Source organism: Oppia nitens, unplaced genomic scaffold (assembly GCF_028296485.1).
Source record: "Oppia nitens isolate AA-2021 unplaced genomic scaffold, nextdenovo-longstitch-racon4-pilon3 scaffold1_pilon_pilon_pilon, whole genome shotgun sequence".
NCBI lineage: Eukaryota > Metazoa > Arthropoda > Arachnida > Sarcoptiformes > Oppiidae > Oppia > Oppia nitens.
The window spans coordinates 10,221,439-10,243,121 of record NW_026533199.1 but is presented as its reverse complement, the minus strand read 5'-3'; the positions used below and the strand labels follow the sequence as shown (position 1 = coordinate 10,243,121).

General features: G+C 21.2%; 4 protein-coding genes across 4 annotated transcripts; 1 reads left to right on the top strand and 3 right to left on the bottom strand.

The window, feature by feature from the left end:
* Window positions 1–198: 198 nt before the first annotated feature.
* Window positions 199–1,223, bottom strand: LOC128952281 (uncharacterized). Its single transcript, XM_054297643.1, has 2 exons — window positions 1,026–1,223; window positions 199–695 (listed from the first exon to the last, which is right to left on the bottom strand). Exons 1-2 carry the CDS (start codon window positions 1,155–1,157, stop codon window positions 327–329), a joined length of 501 nt encoding a protein of 166 aa, XP_054153618.1. The 5' UTR covers window positions 1,158–1,223; the 3' UTR covers window positions 199–326.
* A 2,438-nt stretch (window positions 1,224–3,661) lies between these two features.
* On the top strand, window positions 3,662–5,853 carry LOC128951324 (sodium-dependent glucose transporter 1-like). Its single transcript, XM_054296572.1, has 5 exons — window positions 3,662–3,838; window positions 3,940–4,066; window positions 4,171–4,317; window positions 4,378–4,881; window positions 5,237–5,853. The coding sequence occupies exons 1-5, from the start codon at window positions 3,728–3,730 to the stop codon at window positions 5,851–5,853; spliced, it is 1,506 nt and encodes a 501-aa protein (XP_054152547.1). The 5' UTR covers window positions 3,662–3,727.
* An 11,454-nt stretch (window positions 5,854–17,307) lies between these two features.
* LOC128951323 (uncharacterized) lies at window positions 17,308–17,991 on the bottom strand. The gene is made up of 2 exons (XM_054296571.1): window positions 17,938–17,991; window positions 17,308–17,837 (listed from the first exon to the last, which is right to left on the bottom strand). Exons 1-2 carry the CDS (start codon window positions 17,984–17,986, stop codon window positions 17,308–17,310), a joined length of 579 nt encoding a protein of 192 aa, XP_054152546.1. The 5' UTR covers window positions 17,987–17,991.
* A 629-nt stretch (window positions 17,992–18,620) lies between these two features.
* LOC128951322 (uncharacterized) lies at window positions 18,621–21,334 on the bottom strand. Its single transcript, XM_054296570.1, has 5 exons — window positions 21,250–21,334; window positions 20,938–21,131; window positions 20,465–20,752; window positions 19,535–19,672; window positions 18,621–18,629 (listed from the first exon to the last, which is right to left on the bottom strand). The coding sequence occupies exons 1-5, from the start codon at window positions 21,302–21,304 to the stop codon at window positions 18,621–18,623; spliced, it is 684 nt and encodes a 227-aa protein (XP_054152545.1). The 5' UTR covers window positions 21,305–21,334.
* Window positions 21,335–21,683: the final 349 nt, after the last annotated feature.

Sequence of the window (21,683 nt, the reverse complement as noted above, 5' to 3'; positions counted from 1 at the left end):
AATTTTTGTAAAATATTTATGTGTGTTAATATGTTTATATAAGTATATATATATATATAATTATTATTATTATAACTACTCAATAATAGAAATTCTTAATTAATTTATTTTTGAATAAAATTTTATTTTATAATGTTTAAATAATAATAATAATAATAATTCATTTTCAATTATAATTAAAATATAAATATTTTTAGTATTATTTTTTATGTTAATTTAATTAACATATTTTTTTTGAAAAAAATTTGTTTGTGTGTATGTGTTAAAATAGTCATTAATTAATTAATTAGTGTTGCCAATTAAACATTTTAACCCCATCACTTTTTCTAAAAACTAGACTGATAGACGCCAAAATACAAGCCACCCAGGTAAAATTCATACATTTTTTGTCCACTTTTGAAAAAGTTGACATTAACATAGGCCCTCTCGCCCACCACAATATCGTAGTCACCATTGATGGCCCTGAGCACTTTTTCCGAAATAACTGCATAGCAATTGTTATTTTCATTGCGCCACATGTCCTCCTCGTTGACGGTTAGACACGGCTGACTGGAGAAGCCAACAGTTGCGTCCATGAATGCCGAAACAATAACACTGGCGTTACGGTGAACGAGATCCAGATCGACGTTTTGATAGAGACCTAGTTTATAGTTGTATGTCCTGGCTACTGTCACTTTATCCAGAATGTGGCGACCCTAGTATTTTATTTTTAAATAAAGTTTTAATATTTATGCTCATTAATCATTTTGTATTTTGTTCAATATGTTATAAACAAAATTTTGTAGTTTTTTTTAATAAAAATTAGCTGTAACAATTTTGGTAACCAATTTTAAAATTGATAAGTTACAATTAAATAGTAACTTAATTAAATAATTATATAATTCATATATATATATATATATATATATGTCGTAGATTATAATCTATAATAATTATTATACTAAATCATATGTTAAACTATATTTTATATTTTCTAAAAATAATGTTATACATATTATATACAGTATTATATATATGCTACTTACAGCATCACTGATCTGACCATTGGCCAATGGCTCAGTTAGGCTAAAACTGGCACTATCACGTTGTAGTGGTGCCGGTACACAATGGACCAGGCTAACTAAAGCCAACGATGCGATCACAATTTTAAAGTACATGATACTAATTATGTTTTTAAAACTTATATTAAACTTGAATAAAATATTAAATATTTTTTGAAAATATTTATTATGAGAAACATATTAATTAACTACCTGTATTTATATAAAATATATGTCTAGTACAAAATAGTACAGTACCTATTTTTAAATCTAAATTGTTTATTAGATATTTTCATATAGATTTTGCAATTATTTCAATATAATTTTATCAATGTAGGTAAATAAATAATATTGTAAATAATAAATGATTAAACTAATCCAACTTAAATCCTATGTTTTATTTCATTGTTATTGAGAAAGTATTTTTTATAACTTTTAATTGTTTATAAACAGTGTACGTATACCCCACTGAACACCAGTTATCAACTATAAAGGTAGTTAACTATTTTGGGACAGGTAGATAAAAAATTAATCTATAAAGTTGACAAGTATATATTACATTGCAGTAAGTTTTTCATAAAGTTAATTATTAAAAAAATTGATTTAAATATTAAATAAAATTTAGTATAGATTTATTAAATCTTAAAAACTATTATTAATAATCATCATGATTTAATTTTAGTTATAAATTGTATTAAAACAAGTTAACAAAATAATATAAAAACAATTGTATAAAAAGTTCATATACAATGTCAAATAATAATACACTACTTAATCAAATAAATGATAAAAATATTATGTGATTTATTTTGACATATTAAGTGTAAATTTAATGAAATAAATGATAATTATTTTTGTATTATCATTGATAAACCAATTATATAGTTACTAAATATCTTGCAATTATATTTGTATAATTAGTATAAAAATAAAATAAAATTTATAATAAAATTAATAGTGATATTTCAATGATAAGATTTCAAGAATTATACATGTTAATAATTTAAATGAAACACAAAAAATTATTAGAAAATTATAAATATTTATTATAATTTTAATATTTTAAATATAATTTTTAAATAATTAAATATGTTGTTTAGAAATTATAATTTTATAGTTAATATATTCATTAATAAAATAATAATGTTTTATATAAAAGTCAAATGTCAAAATTACTCAAAAATATTAGTTTTTAATTAGCTATTACTATCTCATTTTTAGTTAAATTTAATTATTTTACATCAATATTTAGTAAATTTTGTACATTTTATAAAAATTATTAAAATATTAATAGATACAAGATATTATTATTTTATAACATATAATATAATTTATTTAATATTTACACAGAATTCTGAAATTATAATCTTTCACAACTATAATAAATATAATGTTAAAACTTTATCTAATAATGTTTTTCAAAAATATAATTATAATAAAAATATAATAATTATTAACTATAATATAAATTATCTTATTTATCTGTAAATTCATAATGTAAACTTTATACAATGTAAAGTACTGTATTAATATTCTCTCTCTCTCTCTCTCTCTCTCTCTCTATATATATATATATATATATTATAGTCATAAAATTAAATATCTCTAAATATTTTAAAAAATAATTAATTTTTATTGCAAAACATTAGTTCAGTTTATCTTACAAGCTTGGCTAACAAACTTAAAAGTAATTTTTTTATATAAAATAAATAAACATTTTTCAACATTTATTGATAAAAAATGTTATTATTAATTTACTTATTATTAATTAATTATTTTTTATTTATATTTAAATAAATACTTGTCTATTATATAATTAAAATAAATATATATTTTACATATTAAATTAATAATATATATATAAAAAGTTTTATTGAAATATTATTAAAGTTAAATTATTGTGACTTTAAATCATAATGCAAGTAAACTAATATAAATTAATACCTGTTAATACTGTATATATAAAATTATATATATAATAATAAAAACTAATTAAATTTCACAGCTATAACGTCCTTTAGATAAATAATTAACTGTTATGATGAACATTTTGTTAGTATTGAGTATTTACATTTAAAAATAATAATTACAAATTAAAAATAATAATTACAAATTAAAAATAATAATTACAAATTAAAAATTAATTTTACAATAAAAAATATCTATTTAAAAAATAAAATAAGATATGTTTATTATTATTTTAATAATAATATTTAATAATATTAGTTATTTTTAACAATAATCTAATACAGAATCTTATTATAAACAATATAATATAGTGATAATTTTCTATAATTTCAAATAATATATTTTATTTTTGACCTTGACAAAAATTTTTGTACTATATAAAAAAATCTTGTATTTTATAGTTAAATTTTAGATATACTATATTATAAAATAATTTATTTATTATATTTTGCCAAATTAAAAATTGACATTATATCTTTATGATTTTGTTTAACAAAAAATTATACTAATTAAAATATTGCACATAAACCGCATTATATTGTATAAAAACAATAATAATTATAGAGATAAACATAATAGCAATTAGTTGTGAAAACTACTATAAATACTGAAATATTGACCGTTAATTAGCAATATATTATTAGTATAAACAAGTGTATATATTTTCATAGTACTTCAGTAATGTAATAATATTTTTAAAATTTAATTATTATAAAACAATGAAATCAACTAGCAGCGATAATTTGCAACAAATTAAAATCGTTGCACCAATTACTAACAAACATAAACAATTGCTAACATGGAGCTTATATTTAGCTACAATTACATATGTAAATAATTTTTTTTAAATATTGATAATTTTAATTATATTATTTTTATAATTTATTTAACTTAATAATTCCATTATTATTTGATTATTTTAATTTTAAAGGGACTAATAATCAATGTAATCGGTCCCGTATTACACGATTTGACCAAAAAATATGATACAACTACTGAAGAAATATCATATATATTTATGTGCTTTTATTTTGGCTATTTTATTGGAGCCATATTAAGTATATTATTATTATATAATATTTATAAATATAATATTTATTACATAAATAAATTTACTAATTTATATGTATTTATAATATTAATATATTTTGTTTTTAAATAGATAGTATAACCTTTAATTATGTGAATCGACATTTATCACTGGTTGTCATATTATTAATAATGGCTGGTGTAGTACCGGCCATACCCTACAGTCCCAATCTTAGTGTGATGTTTACTCTGGCATTTATAGCTGGCTATTGTACTGGAGGTATATGTTTGTTTAAATTACCATATATTCAAATTAAAATAATTTTTAAAAATATATTAGGCTTAGATACGGCACTAGTAGTTTGGATAGTCGAGATATGGGCCGAAAAGTCTAGTATCTATATGGGTGGCTATCAGGTATTTTTCTCGATGGGGATTGTATTAGGCCCGGTGCTAGCGGCACCGTTTGTATCCGACTATCACCCAAATGATCTATTACCTAAACAATTAAAGGACAGTCGACTAATAAAATTGAATAAAAGTTCTTTGGTTGCGAATAATTATGTTGATAATACTGTCGGTACAGATAACAATAATAAAAACATTGATAACAAATTACATTACGGTAACATTGAAATACCGTTTATTATTTTGGGCGCACTTTTATTACTGTCAGCACTGTTGCTATTAGCCATACATTTCTATAGACGGTATACACCGCCTAAAAAGCTGACATCACTTAATGTTGAACAAAAGTCGACTGACCACAATACTAGCAAATGGCCAGATAAATCAAAATTGATTTATATCTGTTTATTGGTGTTTACCCTTGGACCATATGTTGGTAAGTTAGAAAAAATATTAATATTATGTAATTATTACTGGTTGATTAGCATTTAGTATTAGCAATTAATATTTAGATATCATCTATCATTATATATTATTATTAACAAATTAATACAGAATTTTTAATCACTTTCATAAAAAAATATAAATTAATTTTTTAAATTATTTTAAAGTAAAAAATACTAATTTAAAATATTATTATTAAAATAGTATAACATTAGTTCTTATGAAAATAATTTTATATGACTAATACTATTTTATAATCATTATTGAATAAAAATTAAAAATTAATTATTTTAATAATTTAAATTTCTGTAAATATTTAATTTTTTTAACAATATTTATATAAATAGGTTTCGAATTTATGACATTCCAACTGTTGCCCACCTATTTGGAGTATTCACACCTACATATGCCACCCAACGAGGGTGACCACATGTTAACCATAATGACGGTCTCATTTCTCGCTTATTGTTTAATAAGTTTTTTCTTATCAATGAAATACTGGTCAAAAAATTCTATTTACATCAATTGGGCGGCAATACTGATCGGCAATATTATACTATTGGTCTTTAATCACTCATCACTGGGAATGGGAGCCCTAATAACCGGTTCAATATTTATTGGTATAGGACTGTCCACTTTGTATCCGTCAGTGTTTGCATTTGTCGAATCACAAATCGAAATCAGTAACGTTGCCGGCGGTCTAGTTGTATGTGCATGTGGATTTTTTTCGGCAATTTTCCCGGTAATATGCGGCAAATTTGTCAATGAAAATCCTGAAGTTATACCAATTATGAATTTGATACTGGGTACATTTGGTCTAACAGTTTTTATTATTTTGGATATACTATTGTACCGTCAAAGTAAAACTAACATAAATAACGCTATAAACAGCAATAGGCCGTCATTGATGGGGGCGACATCACTAAAACGATTGTCATTTATGGGTAATCCTATAAACTCATAATAATTTTATAATTTTATATTTATAAGTTATGTTAATATATTGTATAAAAAAATTCTATTTAAAATAATTACTTCTTTATATTTGTTAATTTTACATTTTTTTGTTAATTTAAATAAATTCTATACTTATTTTTTACTTAATAAATAATTTTAATTAATTTATAAAATTATATATTGAATAATAAATATGTTTCATAAGATATTGTTACTGTTTTTAAAAATATATTATAGAGTTTATTTTAAATTTATAAATAAACAAAATATTAGTTATTATATATTTGTATATAATTATCATTATTAAAGTATAAGAGAAGAAAAAATAAACTATAGTTTGTATTAACAATACTTAATAAAAAGCTGTTGAATAATATTTTAAACAATTATAATACTATTTAAATTATTATATTGCAATGTAAATATATAATCTTAATTTTTTAAAATTACAATATTTAAAGTTTGATTTTAACTAATTTCAAACGTATTACCTAAACAAAAGTTTAATATATATATAACATTAAACATTGGAAAACAATAGAAAGCAAAAGTCAACAACAATTGTCTCGAATGAGTCGATTAACTTAACATAAGATATCGATTATATTTATACATAAATAGATAAAACAAAATTATAGTTAAAAATAATATAATAGATTTCCTCAATAATTAGTCTTTAAAAATGACATTTTTTCGATTACTAATACCTTTATTCCTCTCAAATGGCAACTGATATGTCGTTTCTGTTTCTATGCCTTCATTTGCACCGGAATTTAATGGCTACTAATAATCCATCCAAACGTCTCTTAATTTTACATTTATTTTTACATAAGATGTCATTTTCTGTTAAATAGTTACTGAATTCATAAACTTACCGTTAATTTTTTCATCAAACATCAAAACAATAATAATATTCAAATAAACACATTATTATATCATTTTTAGGAGAAAAAACTTACATTAAATTGAAAACATTTATAATCACTAAACTATTGAATAGATGTACACTAAATGGATATTATTTGAGTGTCTAATAGCACACCATAAGCAGTATTGTCATTATCCCCGTCCGAACCTCTCGTATTGTTTAAATCACTCTCTAGAGAGTCTTAGACATAGGCAATGCTATTAATTACGATAAACTGGTCAACAATACGTTGAATTAAAAAGTGACAAAATGGTCATTTTTAAAAATTAATTGTATGATTTGCTAGATAATTGCAGTCGACTATTATTTATAAATTTTCCACTGTTAATTATCTGGCATATAATACAATTAATTAAAAAAATGAGCAATTACAATTTTATTAAGTTTAAAATTATCTACAACATTGCCACCTTGGTCACTTTTTAATTTAACCAATTGTTGACCAGATAATTGTAATTAATATCATCGCCGCCGCTGTTTAAGACTCTCTTAATTAGTCTCAATGACTATAAAAAAGTTCAATAGTGCTTATGTAGGCTTTATCTTACAATCAGACCCGCATCAGACTCCCGACTCGTGATTTTTTGTGAATATTTAGTAAACAATATTTTTAATATAAAAATGACCACAAATGGCAATGTTTTAGACAATTTTATACTGATTATATTTATAATTATTATTAACGTGTCTGATGCAATTATCTGGCCAATCATAATAGTAAATAAAAAATGATCAATTATAAATATATTCAGTATAAAATTGTCTATAACATTGCCAWTTGTGRTYATTTTTATATTAAAAATATTGTTTACTAAATATTCACAAAAAATCACGAGTCGGGTCTGATTTTAAGATAGAGCTCTGATGTATGCTGTTATCCACACAAATAATATCAATATATTTTAAACCAATTCATTAGTTTTTGTTGATTATAAGTGTTTTCAATTTAATGTAAGTTTGTGACTAAATTATATAATATATATTATTAAACTAACTAAAAAAGTGCCCAAAAAAATACTTGTTATTATAATAATAAATATTTTACTATTAAATTATAATTTTTATCAGATTCATATATCAAAAGGTCATTTAATGATCAAACTTTATAAATTATAGCAGTTTTCAAACATTATAATTTTTTATGTTTATTAATCATGCTTATATTGTAGGTAATAAAAATAAAATATATGACTAAATACTTATGAGAGAATATAATTAGGATTTTGCAAAAATAACTTCCCATTTATTATTATATAAAAAAATAATTATTTTATTTTTTATTTGTAAAATATTTTACTAACTTATAAAATTTTTATTAAGATTTGTTTTTTAAAAATATTGAAAAGTTATAATGAATAATATAATACATGAATATTACTGATTTTAAATTGATTTATAATTTGTTAGTTTTATAACATTTAAAGATAATAATGTTAACATATTATATACGGAAATTACTTTTGCAAAAATCTAAATATGTCTAAGATGTACTAGATATATTAAATACATTTATTTATATATTAATATTTTATATTACAGTAATTGTACCTGTACCAAGGACATATTTGTATTATTTTATTGTGCATTACTAATGGTTTCAATTATCATATTCTAGTACACAGATGTACTAAAGATTATAAATAAAACAATTTCTGATAGAAGTGTTTATATTCACGAAATCCTGAAACGATTCCATATCTAAATTCTTTATGTCCGTCTGTTAGTCAACATTTTTGTTGACAGTTTGAGTTGAGATTTGGATCAGACATCAAAAATAGGGTATAGAGAATTAGCATTGAAATTGTCCTATCTCATTAGCAACATAGAGAAAATGGCGGCTAAAAACTATTTTTAAGTTTTGGATTAAAACAATTAACAATTTATTTATGATTTATTGTAATTAATGTATTTAATGTTAAATCTATTATGTTTTTTTTCTATTGTAAAAAGTCAAACACAATTCAGTGTTGTTAATTTAGACACATTTACTATTATAAATCAATTATCCATTAATTCATTCATTTGAAAATATTATTATTTTTAATTAATAAATAATTGTAAACTATGTCTACAATTATTTTATACTCGCATTTCTTCTAAAATACTTATGGCTGTTATAATACTTTCAAATCTCTACAATAACTAATAAATTATAGAATATTTCTAAAATGACATTCAATTATACATTAAATGACAAAAAATATTAAGTTTATTTTGTTATATTGATTCATGTGTTATATAACATACTTATGATTGTGAATATTTTAATAATGATTCATTATATTTTGCAATTAATAAAAGAAATTATATTATAATTGTATAATTCTATAAATAGAGTAAATGATTAATATATATATATTTATAATATTAATATATTTTGTTTTTAAATAGTATAACCTTTAATTATTTGAATCGACATTTATCGCTGGTTGTCATATTGTTGATAATGGCTGGTGTGGTACCGGCCATACCCTATAGTCCTAATCTTAGTGTGATGTTTACTCTGGCCTTTATAGCCGGCTATTGTACTGGAGGTATATGTTTGTCTCAATAATATTGAAATATTTTTTTATTCACTTATAAGATAAATTTTTAATATTATTATCAAATTTCTAGGTTTAGACACTGGGCTAGTAGTATGGATAGTGGAAATCTGGGCCGAAAAGTCTAGTATCTATATGTGAAGCTATCAAGTATTTTTCTCGTATATTTAATAACTTATTTGAATAAGGAGTTCATCTGGAAATGCTTTCTATCATTTCCTACTAATAGTTATTACAACTACAGATTAAAATTTAATTTTACTTAAAATAATATAAAATTATAACAACACTTGAATTTAATCAAAAACACTTATTTACAAAATAATTTAAGATGTGTTAATAAGTGATATAATAATAATAATTTTTATTTAAGCTATAATTTAATACAGAATAATATTATAAACAATGTAATATTGTGATAATTATTAATAATTGCATATATTTTATTTATGTACTTAATTAAACATTTTTAATCTCTATAAAAAATCTTGAATTTTATAATTTAATTGAAGATATACTGTATATATGGTAAATGATATAAAATAATTTATTTATTATATTTTGCCAAATTAAAAATTGACATTGTATCTTTATGGTTTTTGTTTAACAAAAAAGTACTAGTTAAATTTTTCCACATTATATAAAAATAATAATAATAGTTAGAGATAAACATAATATCAATTAGTTTCGAAAACTACTATAAATACTGAAATATTGACCGTAAAAAACTAAACATAATTATTAAAAAAATATTATAGTATATTTTATAATCTAATTTTTTAAATATATTCTGTAATAGTGTTACAGATATTTTTTGAATTAAATAAAAATTGTTAAAAATATATATTATTTGTTTTTAAATTATAATAAACAATGAATTTACCTATTAGTGATAGTTTGCAACAATTTAAGATTGTTAAACCAATTACTAACAAACATAAACAATTGCTAACATGGACTTTATATTTAGCTTCAATTTCATATGTATGATAAATAATATATTTTAATTATTATTACTTTTACTTATATTTTAAATTTTTTAATAAATTAAATTATTTATTTAAATATTAATTTTAATTTTAAAGGGACTAATAATCAATGTAATCGGTCCCGTATTACACGATTTGACCAAAAAATTTAATACAACTACTGAAGAAATATCATATATATTTATGTGCTTTTATTTTGGATTTTTTATTGGAGCCATATTAAGTATATTATTATTATTATTATTATTATTATTAAATATTGATAATTATTACTTATATATTTTTCATTACAATAAATAGAGTAAATGATTAATATATATATATTTATAATATTAATATTTTTTGTCTTCAAATAGATAGTATAACCTTTAATTATTTGAATCGACATTTATCACTGGTTGTCATATTGTTGATAATGGCTGGTGTGGTACCGGCCATACCCTACAGTCCTAATCTTAGTGTGATGTTTACTCTGGCCTTTATAGCCGGCTATTGTACTGGAGGTATATGTTTGTCTCAATAATATTGAAATATTTTTTTTATACACTTATAAGATAAAACTTTTAAATTATCAAATCTATTAAATTTCTAGGTTTAGACACTGGGCTAGTAGTATGGATAGTGGAAATCTGGGCCGAAAAGTCTAGTATCTATATGGGTGGCTATCAGGTATTTTTCTCGTTGGGCGTTGTATTGGGTCCGGTGCTCGCGGCACCATTTGTATCCGACTATACCTCAAACGATTTACTAGCTAAACAATTCAAGGACAGTCGACTAATAAAATTAAATAAAAGTTCATTGATAGCCTACAGTTATGCTGATAATACTGTCGGTGCAGATAATAACGATAACTTAGTTAAACAATTAGCTTACGGTAACATTGAAATACCGTTTATTATTTTGGGCGCACTTTTATTAGTTTCAGCAGTACTGCTATTAGCCATACATTTCTATAGACGGTATACACCGCCTAAAAAACTTATATCACTTAATATTGAACAACAATCAACTGGCAAATGGCCAGATAAATGGAAAATGATCTATGTCAGTTTAGTGGTATTTACCATTGGACCATATGTTGGTAAGTTAACATTAAAAATTATTGTTAATATTTTTTTGTTTTTAATTTAATAAAAATTTTAATATTTAAATTAAACAATAATAATTTATTCAATATTTACTAGTATATAATATTAGTAGTTTTTACTAGTTATATAATACTATATAACAATTTTAAAAAATATTTAGATTTTATATTTTTATTTTTAAATATCTCTTAAATATTAATAGGTTTCGAGTTTATGACATTTCAATTGTTTCCCACATATTTGGAGTACTCTCACCTACGTATGCCACCCAATGAGGGCGACCACATACTAACCATAATGACCGCATCGTTTGTTGCATTTTGTTTAATAAGTTTTTTCCTATCAATGAAATACTGGTCAAAAAATTTTATTTACATCAATTGGGCGGCAATACTGATCGGAAATATTATACTATTGGCGTTTAACTACTCATCACTGGGAAAGGGAGCCCTAATAACCGGTTCCATATTTATTGGTATAGGACTGTCCACTTTGTATCCATCAGTGTTTGCATTTGTCGAATCACAGGTCGAAATCAGTAACTTTGCCGGCGGTCTAGTGCTTTGTGCATGTGGATTTTTTTCGGCAATTTTCCCGGTAATATGCGGCAAATTTATTAATGAAACTCCCGAAGTTATACCAATTATGAATTTGATACTGGGTACATTTGGTCTAATAGTGTTTATTGTTTTGGATATACTATTGTATCGTGAAAGAAAAACTAATATAACTAATGTTATTAACAATAATAAGCATTAATAATATTTTATTTTATTATATTTATCTATTAAAAAATACTGTATAAAAATTGTATTTAAGTTCTAATTAAAATAATTTTATCTATATTTTTGCTATTTATACATTTTATATCATTAATTTATATAAATGATATACTTATATAATACTTATATATGTAAATTATCAAAACTTTAATTAACTCATTTGAATAATATTCGAAATAATTATAATATAAATTATTATATATTATTATGTAAATTGATAATCTTAATTTTTGTATTTTTATTTCAACGTTTTATAAAATGATAATCAAATTAAAAGTATTTGTCATTTTAGTTAACGTCAATACGTCATATACTTATTCTAAAAATTAAATATTTAATTTCAATTAATAGATATAATTTTTTAAAAAATGAATTAACAAATTTTATTTATATATAAGAATTGTTAATAACATTTCTATAATGATGTCATTTATATAATTTTTTTACTTTTACAATAAATTATAAAAATAGTAGACATAATAGTTATTTTATTATATTTAATTAATTATTATTAATATCATGTATTAATTAGAATATGAATTAAATTATATAAAAAATATTATATAGTTATAATATAGTATAATAATTTACAAGTCACAAATTTTAAAAATTATACAAATATTGTCTATTAAATCAATCAAGTCAATTTTATTAATTTATGTAAAAAAGTTTATGAATTTTATATATTTTAATAGTACTTAAGTAATGTAATGTTTATAATTTTTTTATTTTAATTATACAGTATATTAAACAATGAGATCAACTGATAACGATAAGTTGCAACAATTAAAAATTGTTGCTCCGATTACTAACAAACATAAACAATTGATAACATGGAGCTTATATTTAGCTACAGTTTCATATGTGAATAATGTCTTTAATATTTATAATTTTGTTTATATTATTTAAATAATTTATTTATTTGCTATTTAATTATTTTAATTTTATAGGGACTAATCATCAATGTTATCGGTCCCGTATTACATGATTTAACAAAAAAATATGATACAACTACTGAAAAAATTTCATATATATTTATGTGCTTTTATTTTGGCTATTTTATTGGAGCCATATTAAGTATATTATTATTATTATTTTAAAATATTGATAAATATATTATTTATAACATAAATAAATTTACTGATTTATATACATTTCTAATATACATATTTATAATATTTATTTTTTGTCTTTAAATAGATAGTATAACATTTACTTATGTGAATAGACACTTATCACTGGTTGTAATATTGTTAATAATGGCTGGTGTAGTACCGGCCATACCCTACAGTCCCAATCTTAGTGTGCTGTTTACTCTGGCATTTTTAGGAGGCTATTGTACAGGAGGTATATGTTTGTTTAAATTACCTTATATTTAATTTTTTTGTTCACTATTAATTAAAAATATTTTTTAAAATATAATAGGCTTAGATACTGCACTAGTAGTTTGGATAGTCGAGATATGGGCCGAAAAGTCTAGTATCTATATGGGTGGCTATCAGGTATTTTTCTCGTTGGGCATCGTATTGGGTCCGGTGCTCGCGGCACCATTTGTATCCGACTATCATCCAAATAATCTATTAGATAACCAATTAAACAACAGTCGACTAATAAAATTAAATAAAAGTTTTTTGGTTGCGAATAATTATGTTAATAATACTGTCGGAGATAATAATAATAATAAAAACATTGATAACAAATTACATTACGGTAACATTGAAATACCGTTTATTATTTTGGGCGCACTTTTATTACTGTCAGCACTGTTGCTATTAGCCATACATTTCTATAGACGGTATACACCGCCTAAAAAGCTGACATCACTTAATGTTGAACAAAAGTCGACTGACCACAATACTAGCAAATGGCCAGATAAATCAAAATTGATTTATATCTGTTTATTGGTGTTTACCCTTGGACCATATGTTGGTAAGTTAGAAATAATTAATGTTATTATTATTACTGGTTTTTATTTTTAGCATTTAGTTATCTTTTATCATTATATATTATTTTTAACAACTTAATATATATTAATCAAGGTTAAGTAAGGGGGTAGGGGATAAGACCAAAATACCCCCATAATATTGAGATTTTAGGATTTTACCCCCAGACTTTTTGACCAATTTGGAAAAATTGTCGCTTAAAAACTAGGAGAAATGACCCCTCAAAATTTAGGCTCCGAAGTTTTTAAAAATTTTTAATTTTAGTTTATTTAGTGTTTTTATGTTTTTAAAATTTATATGAATTTAATTATTGATTAAAAATAAGTAAAATACTTAAATTAACATTAAAACTCATCTAAAAATAACATTAAAACTCATCTAAAAATAACATTAAAACTCATCTAAAAATAACATTAAAACTCATCTAAAAATAACAATAATTTATTGAAAATATTAATCTAAAAAAATATATTTTTTTTTATTTGTTGAAAAGTGTAATTATATTACAACTTATAGATATTAAAGATAGTTTAAAAAGTTAGTAAAACACTAAATACATATATTCTAAAGTTTTTATTAATAATTTTTAAAATTTTAAATAAAAAATTAGAAAATATTTTCAGTTTTATAATTAATATAAGTTATATTATATAACTAAGACTTTAACAAAAATTGAGTTAAATAATTAGTATTCAGTCAATCTTTGTATAAAAATAATATTTAAAAAATATAAAATACTTATAAACTATAAACATTAATTATTATTTAAAAAATTAATTATGTTAAAAGTTAAAAATTATTAAAATATTAAAAATAACTCATAGTGTATCATTAATGCTTTTATCAACTATTTTTAAATTTTAAATACATTATTTTATTTTTTGTTAAAATTTATGTTTTTATTGTTTTTATTAATTTTTAATTTTTTTTATATTTTTGGTAATTTTACCTATTTTCCCGGGAAATTATGGGAACTTTATCGAATTTACATGGGAATATTCTGGAATTTAAGGGAACTTTAGGGAATTTTATTTTGACCCACCCCTTGATTTTGGATTTTTGAAAAAATTGCCTTTTAAAAATGCAATAAAAATCTTAGTCCACTTAATACCCCACCCCTAAGATTTTTCGAGAATTTTGTAAATTTCACCCCTGTCTACCCCCCCCCTAAAATCCAAAACCTTGCTTAACCCTGAAATTAATGGATAAATTTCGCAATAAGTTTTAAGCGCTTTTATAAATAATGATGTTATTATTATTGGATTTTTATTATCAACTAACATTTAGATATCATTTATCATTATTTTTTATTATTAACAAATTAATAGATATTTAACTATAACTTTTAAGCACTTAATAAAAAAATATTATAAATTAATTTCTTATTCTTTTAAAGTAAAAGAGTACTAATTTAAAATATTATTATTAAATTAGTATAACATTATTTCTTATGAGAATAATTTTATATAACTAATACTATAATCATTATTGCATAAAAATTTAAAATTATTATTTTAATAAATTAAAATTTCTTTAAGTATTTAATCTTTTAAAAATATCAAAATCAATAGGTTTTGAATTTATGACATTCCAACTGTTGCCAACCTATTTGGAGTACTCACACCTACATATGCCACCCAACAAGGGTGACCACATGCTTACTATAATGACGGTCTCATTTCTCGCTTATTGTTTAATAAGTTTTTTCCTATCAATGAAATACTGGTCAAAAAATTCTATTTACATCAATTGGGCGGCAATACTGATCGGCAATATTATATTATTGGTGTTTAACTACTTATCACTGGGAAAGGGAGCCCTAATTACCGGATCCATATTTATTGGTATAGGACTGTCCACTTTGTATCCATCAGTGTTTGCATTTGTCGAATCACAAATCGAAATCAGTAACGTTGCCGGCGGTCTAGTTGTTTGTTCATGCGGATTTTTTTCGGCAATATTCCCGGTAATATGCGGCAAATTTATCAATCAAAACCCCCAAGTTTTACCAATTGTGAATTTGATACTGGGTACATTTGGTCTAACAGTGTTTATTATTTTAGATATACTATTGTATCGCCAAGGTAAAACTAATTTAACTAATGCAATTAACATTAATAGGCCGTCATTAATGGGTGCCACAACAGTAAAACGCATATCGTTTATGGGCAATCCTATAAATTTATAAGATTTTATTATATTTTATTAATCTATTATAATAATATACTTTATAAAAAATTGTGTTTAAACTTTAACTAAAATATTAGTAGATTTGTTATTTTTATCTTTATATTTGTTATTTTTACATTTTTTGTTAATTTAGATATTTGTTATTTAATACTTATGTATAAAATATTTATATACATATAAATTAACAATTCTTAATTAACGCTATTTAATAATATTTTAAACAATTTTTATTTAAATTATTATAGTTTTATATTAATACGTTATTGTTTTTAATTTATATTTCAACGTTTCCTAAAAATGAGAATCAACTTAAAATTATTTGTAATTTTAAATATAAGTTGACTTTTAGTTTTAACTTTAATTGAATAATATTGTTAATGTTTGATTTTAACTACCGTAACATTAAGTACTTTAATAACTCAAAAAAATTATATATAATTAATATAAAATATAAAATATAAAATTAAAAATTAAAAATTCATTAACAACTTTTATTTAAATCTTTGAAAATAGGTTTATATTATTATATCATGTAAATAATTTTGACTATTACAATAAATTAGTCAATAATAGACATAATTAATACTTATATGATTATAGTTATTATTAATATTATTATGAATTTAATTAATTATTTTATTAAACATATTATTTATTTATTTTACATTTCTTATTATTACATTTAATTATTATTAATATCATATATTAATTAGCATATAAAGTACATATAAATAATACTTTTAGCAATTAATTTGTTTTATTAGTATAAAAATCAATAGAAATTATATATTTAAAGTTATATTTATATATTTAAGTGTTATTAAAATACATTAATTTAAAATAAAATAAAATAGAAAATAATAGATATAATATAGTACAATATTTTGAAATTTTAGAAAAACTGCTTTATTAGAAAAAATATATTGCCTTTTAAATTATTTAATTTGATAAACAAATCAATAAGTTCAAATATATTTTTTATGATTTAAATATTTATGTTATTTTGATGGCCAATCAATTAACAATTGTTTGGCAATTGCTTTTTCTGTTAGGGTATTATTTAGAATATTTTCCAAAATATTAGTATTTAATTTACTTAATTCAATATCTTTATATTTGGTTAATCTTGTATTAGCTAATGTATAAAAATCAGAATAATAACCGGTTGCAGCATTGCTAATATTTTTGACAATTACCCGATTGTCGGCACCAATTTGTGTATTACTGGCCACTATAATGACACCAATATCCGAGACATATTTGTCCAATGCTATGGCTGCCATATCAATCAATACCTGTCCCTCAAATGTCGTTGGATCAGCTTTGATGACAATTTGCTTTTGAACTACCATTTTGTTCACATATGTGTCCAATTGTTTGACAAATTGTTGATAACCTCTGGCTTTTAAATCGTTTAATACTATTTCAGTTTTATTCAACTGATCGGTAATATTGACAATCAATTGTTCTTTCGTTATATTGTCGTCCAATTGAGTCGAGTGTTTGACAACTGATGCCGTTTTTATTGCTAATAAATAAATTTTAATTAAATTTATTAATTATTGCATTAATAATATTAATAATAATAACTAAAACTAATAATTAAAAATAATTTTTTCTATTTTTACCTGCAATAAACAGAATTACCACAAACAACAATTCATGCATAAAATTCATTTTATTTTATTAAAATGTTAAATATTTGTATAATAAAAAATAATTTGTATTTATTGTCATAAACTTGAAGTTCAATCGGTTTATATATGATAGGGAAAAAATCTATGCGTTATTTTTTTATTATAATTTATTATTAGTAATTTAGTTATTTAATTAAACATAATGCACTGTTAAAATGCACACTATCATTAATATTCAAGATTACTATGGTATTAAAATGTATTAAACTATCATAAATTAAATTTTTATATGGATTTCATGTGTTTTATTGATAGTAAATAAATAATATTTATATATTAAATGTCAAATTATTATGAATTTAATATTTTTTATAAACAAAATCCGGATGACAATTATAAGTTCAACGTATAAAATATTATGTAATTTATGATATATTATAATAAATAATATGTTACATTTAATACTAGCAAATTAACTTATAACACAAATAAAGTTTTTTGATAAAATAAATTATAAAGTTTCTAAAAAATAAAGTTTATTTTACATTTATATTTTTATATATTAATTTAAAAGGATTTGTCAGAAAAAGAAATTGATGTTTGAAAATATAAATCAAAATTTTTTACAAAATTATACTAAATATATGAATACTTTCAATATAAGGATTATTAATTTATGATAACTGAAAAAGTAGTTATTTAGGATATAATTTAAAGATAAAATTTTCAACCAATCAATTTTTAAAACTAATACAATGTAATGATATTTCAATTGTTTTTTTCTTTATACATATAATAAAAATAACATTATATTCAACATATTATTACTATTTATAACTGATTATAAATGATACTTGTAATTAACAAAACTGTCTTAAATATAATTTTAATTAATATGTGTTAAAAGCATTGTAAATATTTGTTGATTATTTGTTTGTCGACATCTACTGTATGTGTGTGATACTGGACTTAATAATCCAATATTTTGAACATTAATTAAAATTTTTTATTAAATTAAAAAATATCAAATAATTAATTTGACATACATAAAAAGCGTTGCTTGCAGCTAGGTCATTGAAAATTATATTAAAATACTAAAATATTTATTACAAAACATTAATATAAACTTATTTAAAATAAATTTATTCTTTAAAAAAATATGATAAAGTATAAATTTATTATTGATAAACTTAAATTTTAAAAAAATCATTACGATTTTAATAATTGAATTGAATTTTTTTATAGATAGATATTTTATTTTTAATTATTATTGATTTTAATCAATATTAATTGAAAATAATTTAAGGTATGTTAATTAAATTTAATTCATGACCAATCTACCAAAAAATGATTTGCAATTGTTTGTCTAACTTTAGTTTTGTTTAGCATTTTTTCCAGCAAAGGTTGTATTCAATTTAATTATTTGAATATTTTGATATTTTGGTAATCTTGAATTTCCCATTATATTCATATATTGATAAAATTTGTTTAGTTCTGTATTAATATTTTTGAAAAGTATCCGATTGTCGGCACCAATCCTTGTATTACTATTAGTAATAATGATATTAATTTCGTTTACATACTTTACAAATCCAGGAACAGCCAAATCAAGTACTACCTGTCCATCAGTAGTATTGGGATTAGCTTTTGATATAATGTTCTTCAATGCATTCAATTTGACCACATATTGGTCCAATGGTTTGGCATATTGTTGATAACCTCTGCGCTGTAATTCATTTAAATGATTTACAGTTTTATTTAACTGATCGTTAATATTAATTAACAAATTTTGTTTTATTATTTCTCCGTCCAATTGTTTTGTTATCGATTTTCTCAACACAGATACTGTATTTATTGCTATAATTATTAATAAAATAATAGTTTATAATAATAATAAGTTTATTTATAATTTTATTTATAATTTTATTTATAATTTAACATTATTGTACTATTACCTGAAATATACACAATAATAATTAGTAATAATAATAATTGTTTTATAAAATTCATTTTGTGTCAAAATTTTGGTTTATTATTTTAAAAAAATAAATACTTTAAGTTGAATTGAAATATTTTTAACTAATTATAAATTCAGTTAATTTAATAATACTAATTGACAATATCGCACAATTTATTGTTGTATTTGATATAATATGTGTTTTTCAAACACTATAATAAAATCTGTGGCTTTGAGTTAATTAAGTGGTAATACATTATAATTATATTCCCACTGAAAGTGAAATATATTTTATAATTTCTTGATTATATAACAAGAGATAGAATTTTCCTAAAACTTTAACTAATAAATAATGTATAAATAATACACTAAATATTATAAATTAGATTTTATATATTACTACTATTAATATTTTATTAATGACTTTTTTAAAAATTATTTATATTTTAATTTTATATATTTAATATGAATTTATTATATAACAGTTATTAGATAGATTACACTATTTAAAATTAAAAATAATTTTTAACAATCATAATAGTAATAATGTTTTTATTTAACTGGCCATTCATTTAACAGTTTATTAATAGTATCACAATTAGCAATAGTTTGTATGAATAAATTGCGAAACAATGTTGTATTTAATTTAACTAATTCATAATCATTATATTTACTAAGTCTACTATTAAATAAGTAATTATATTTTGTATAATAATAATTAAGATTAGTTAAAATATTTTTGCCGATAAACCGATTGTCTGATCCAATTTGTTTGTTACTGTTTTCAATGATTACGGCTATATTATCAACATATTTGTCCAGTGCTATGGCTGCCATGTCAATTTCTACCTGTTCACATAGTGATAATAATAATAATAATAAAAGTAAATTAAACAAATTAATTTTTATTAATAAACTATAACTACTATTTACAACTATAATTAAATAGTTTTTTAGTTTAATTTTTAAAGTATATTGAAAATAATAATTAGTGATATACCCCTCCCTCTCCCTACCCTTCCCGCCAAAAATACCTGTCCATCAGTAGTTGTAATATCGGCTTTCTGTACGTTGTGCTCCATTGCCGTCAATTTGATCACATATTCGGCCAATTGTTGCACAAATTGTTTATAATCTCTGGTCTGCAAATCATTTAAATGATTTTGGGTTTCATTTAATTGTTTGTTAATATTAATGATAAGTTGTTCCTTAGTTATAGTGGCGTCAACTTGTTTAGACATATAAATTGATATATATATTATATATAGTTTTTTAATTTTATAAAAATAATAATTAATAAATTAGAATTATATTAAAATTTATTTTAGAAAATAATAAATTTTTACCTGATATAATAACTGTTATTAAAACTAATAATATTTGCTGTTTATTTGAAAACATTATTATATTTTTTGTTAATTATTATAACAATTTAAAGTACTATTGTTTTGTTTAAACCCAAATCACTAAAATAATAATATATTATATTTGTAAATAGTACAGTATATAAATATATATCAAATAGGATTTTTTTATCAATTTATTATTTATAAGTGATTTATTTTTAAAATGTCATATAAATTATATGTTTTTAATAAAAAATACAAGTTCAAGTTATAAGTAGCTTATCATAATTTAACGTTTGATAAATTAAAAATAATATTTATACTAGACTTATACTACTAGTATTATAAGTTGTTTATTAAAAATATGATTATTTAATTTAATTATTATGAAAAAATTATTTGTAAATTAAACTGTTGTTTTATTAATTATGTTA

Bases quoted from the DNA above. Each gene is read 5' to 3' on its own strand.
- LOC128952281 (XM_054297643.1), bottom strand. From the start codon at position 1,157: ATGTACTTTAAAATTGTGATCGCATCGTTGGCTTTAGTTAGCCTGGTC. The intron at 696-1,025 runs GTAAGTAGCATA...ATAAAATACTAG, and splicing joins ATGGTCAGATCAGTGATGCT to GGTCGCCACATTCTGGATAA.
- LOC128951324 (XM_054296572.1), top strand. From the start codon at position 3,728: ATGAAATCAACTAGCAGCGATAATTTGCAACAAATTAAAATCGTTGCA. The intron at 4,318-4,377 runs GTATATGTTTGT...AAAATATATTAG, and splicing joins AGCTGGCTATTGTACTGGAG to GCTTAGATACGGCACTAGTA. The intron at 4,882-5,236 runs GTAAGTTAGAAA...TTATATAAATAG, and splicing joins TACCCTTGGACCATATGTTG to GTTTCGAATTTATGACATTC.
- LOC128951323 (XM_054296571.1), bottom strand. From the start codon at position 17,986: ATGAATTTTATGCATGAATTGTTGTTTGTGGTAATTCTGTTTATTGCA. The intron at 17,838-17,937 runs GTAAAAATAGAA...TTTATTTATTAG, and splicing joins GGTAATTCTGTTTATTGCAG to CAATAAAAACGGCATCAGTT.
- LOC128951322 (XM_054296570.1), bottom strand. From the start codon at position 21,304: ATGTTTTCAAATAAACAGCAAATATTATTAGTTTTAATAACAGTTATT. The intron at 21,132-21,249 runs GTAAAAATTTAT...TGTCTAAACAAG, and splicing joins AATAACAGTTATTATATCAG to TTGACGCCACTATAACTAAG. The intron at 20,753-20,937 runs GTATTTTTGGCG...CTATGTGAACAG, and splicing joins TTACAACTACTGATGGACAG to GTAGAAATTGACATGGCAGC.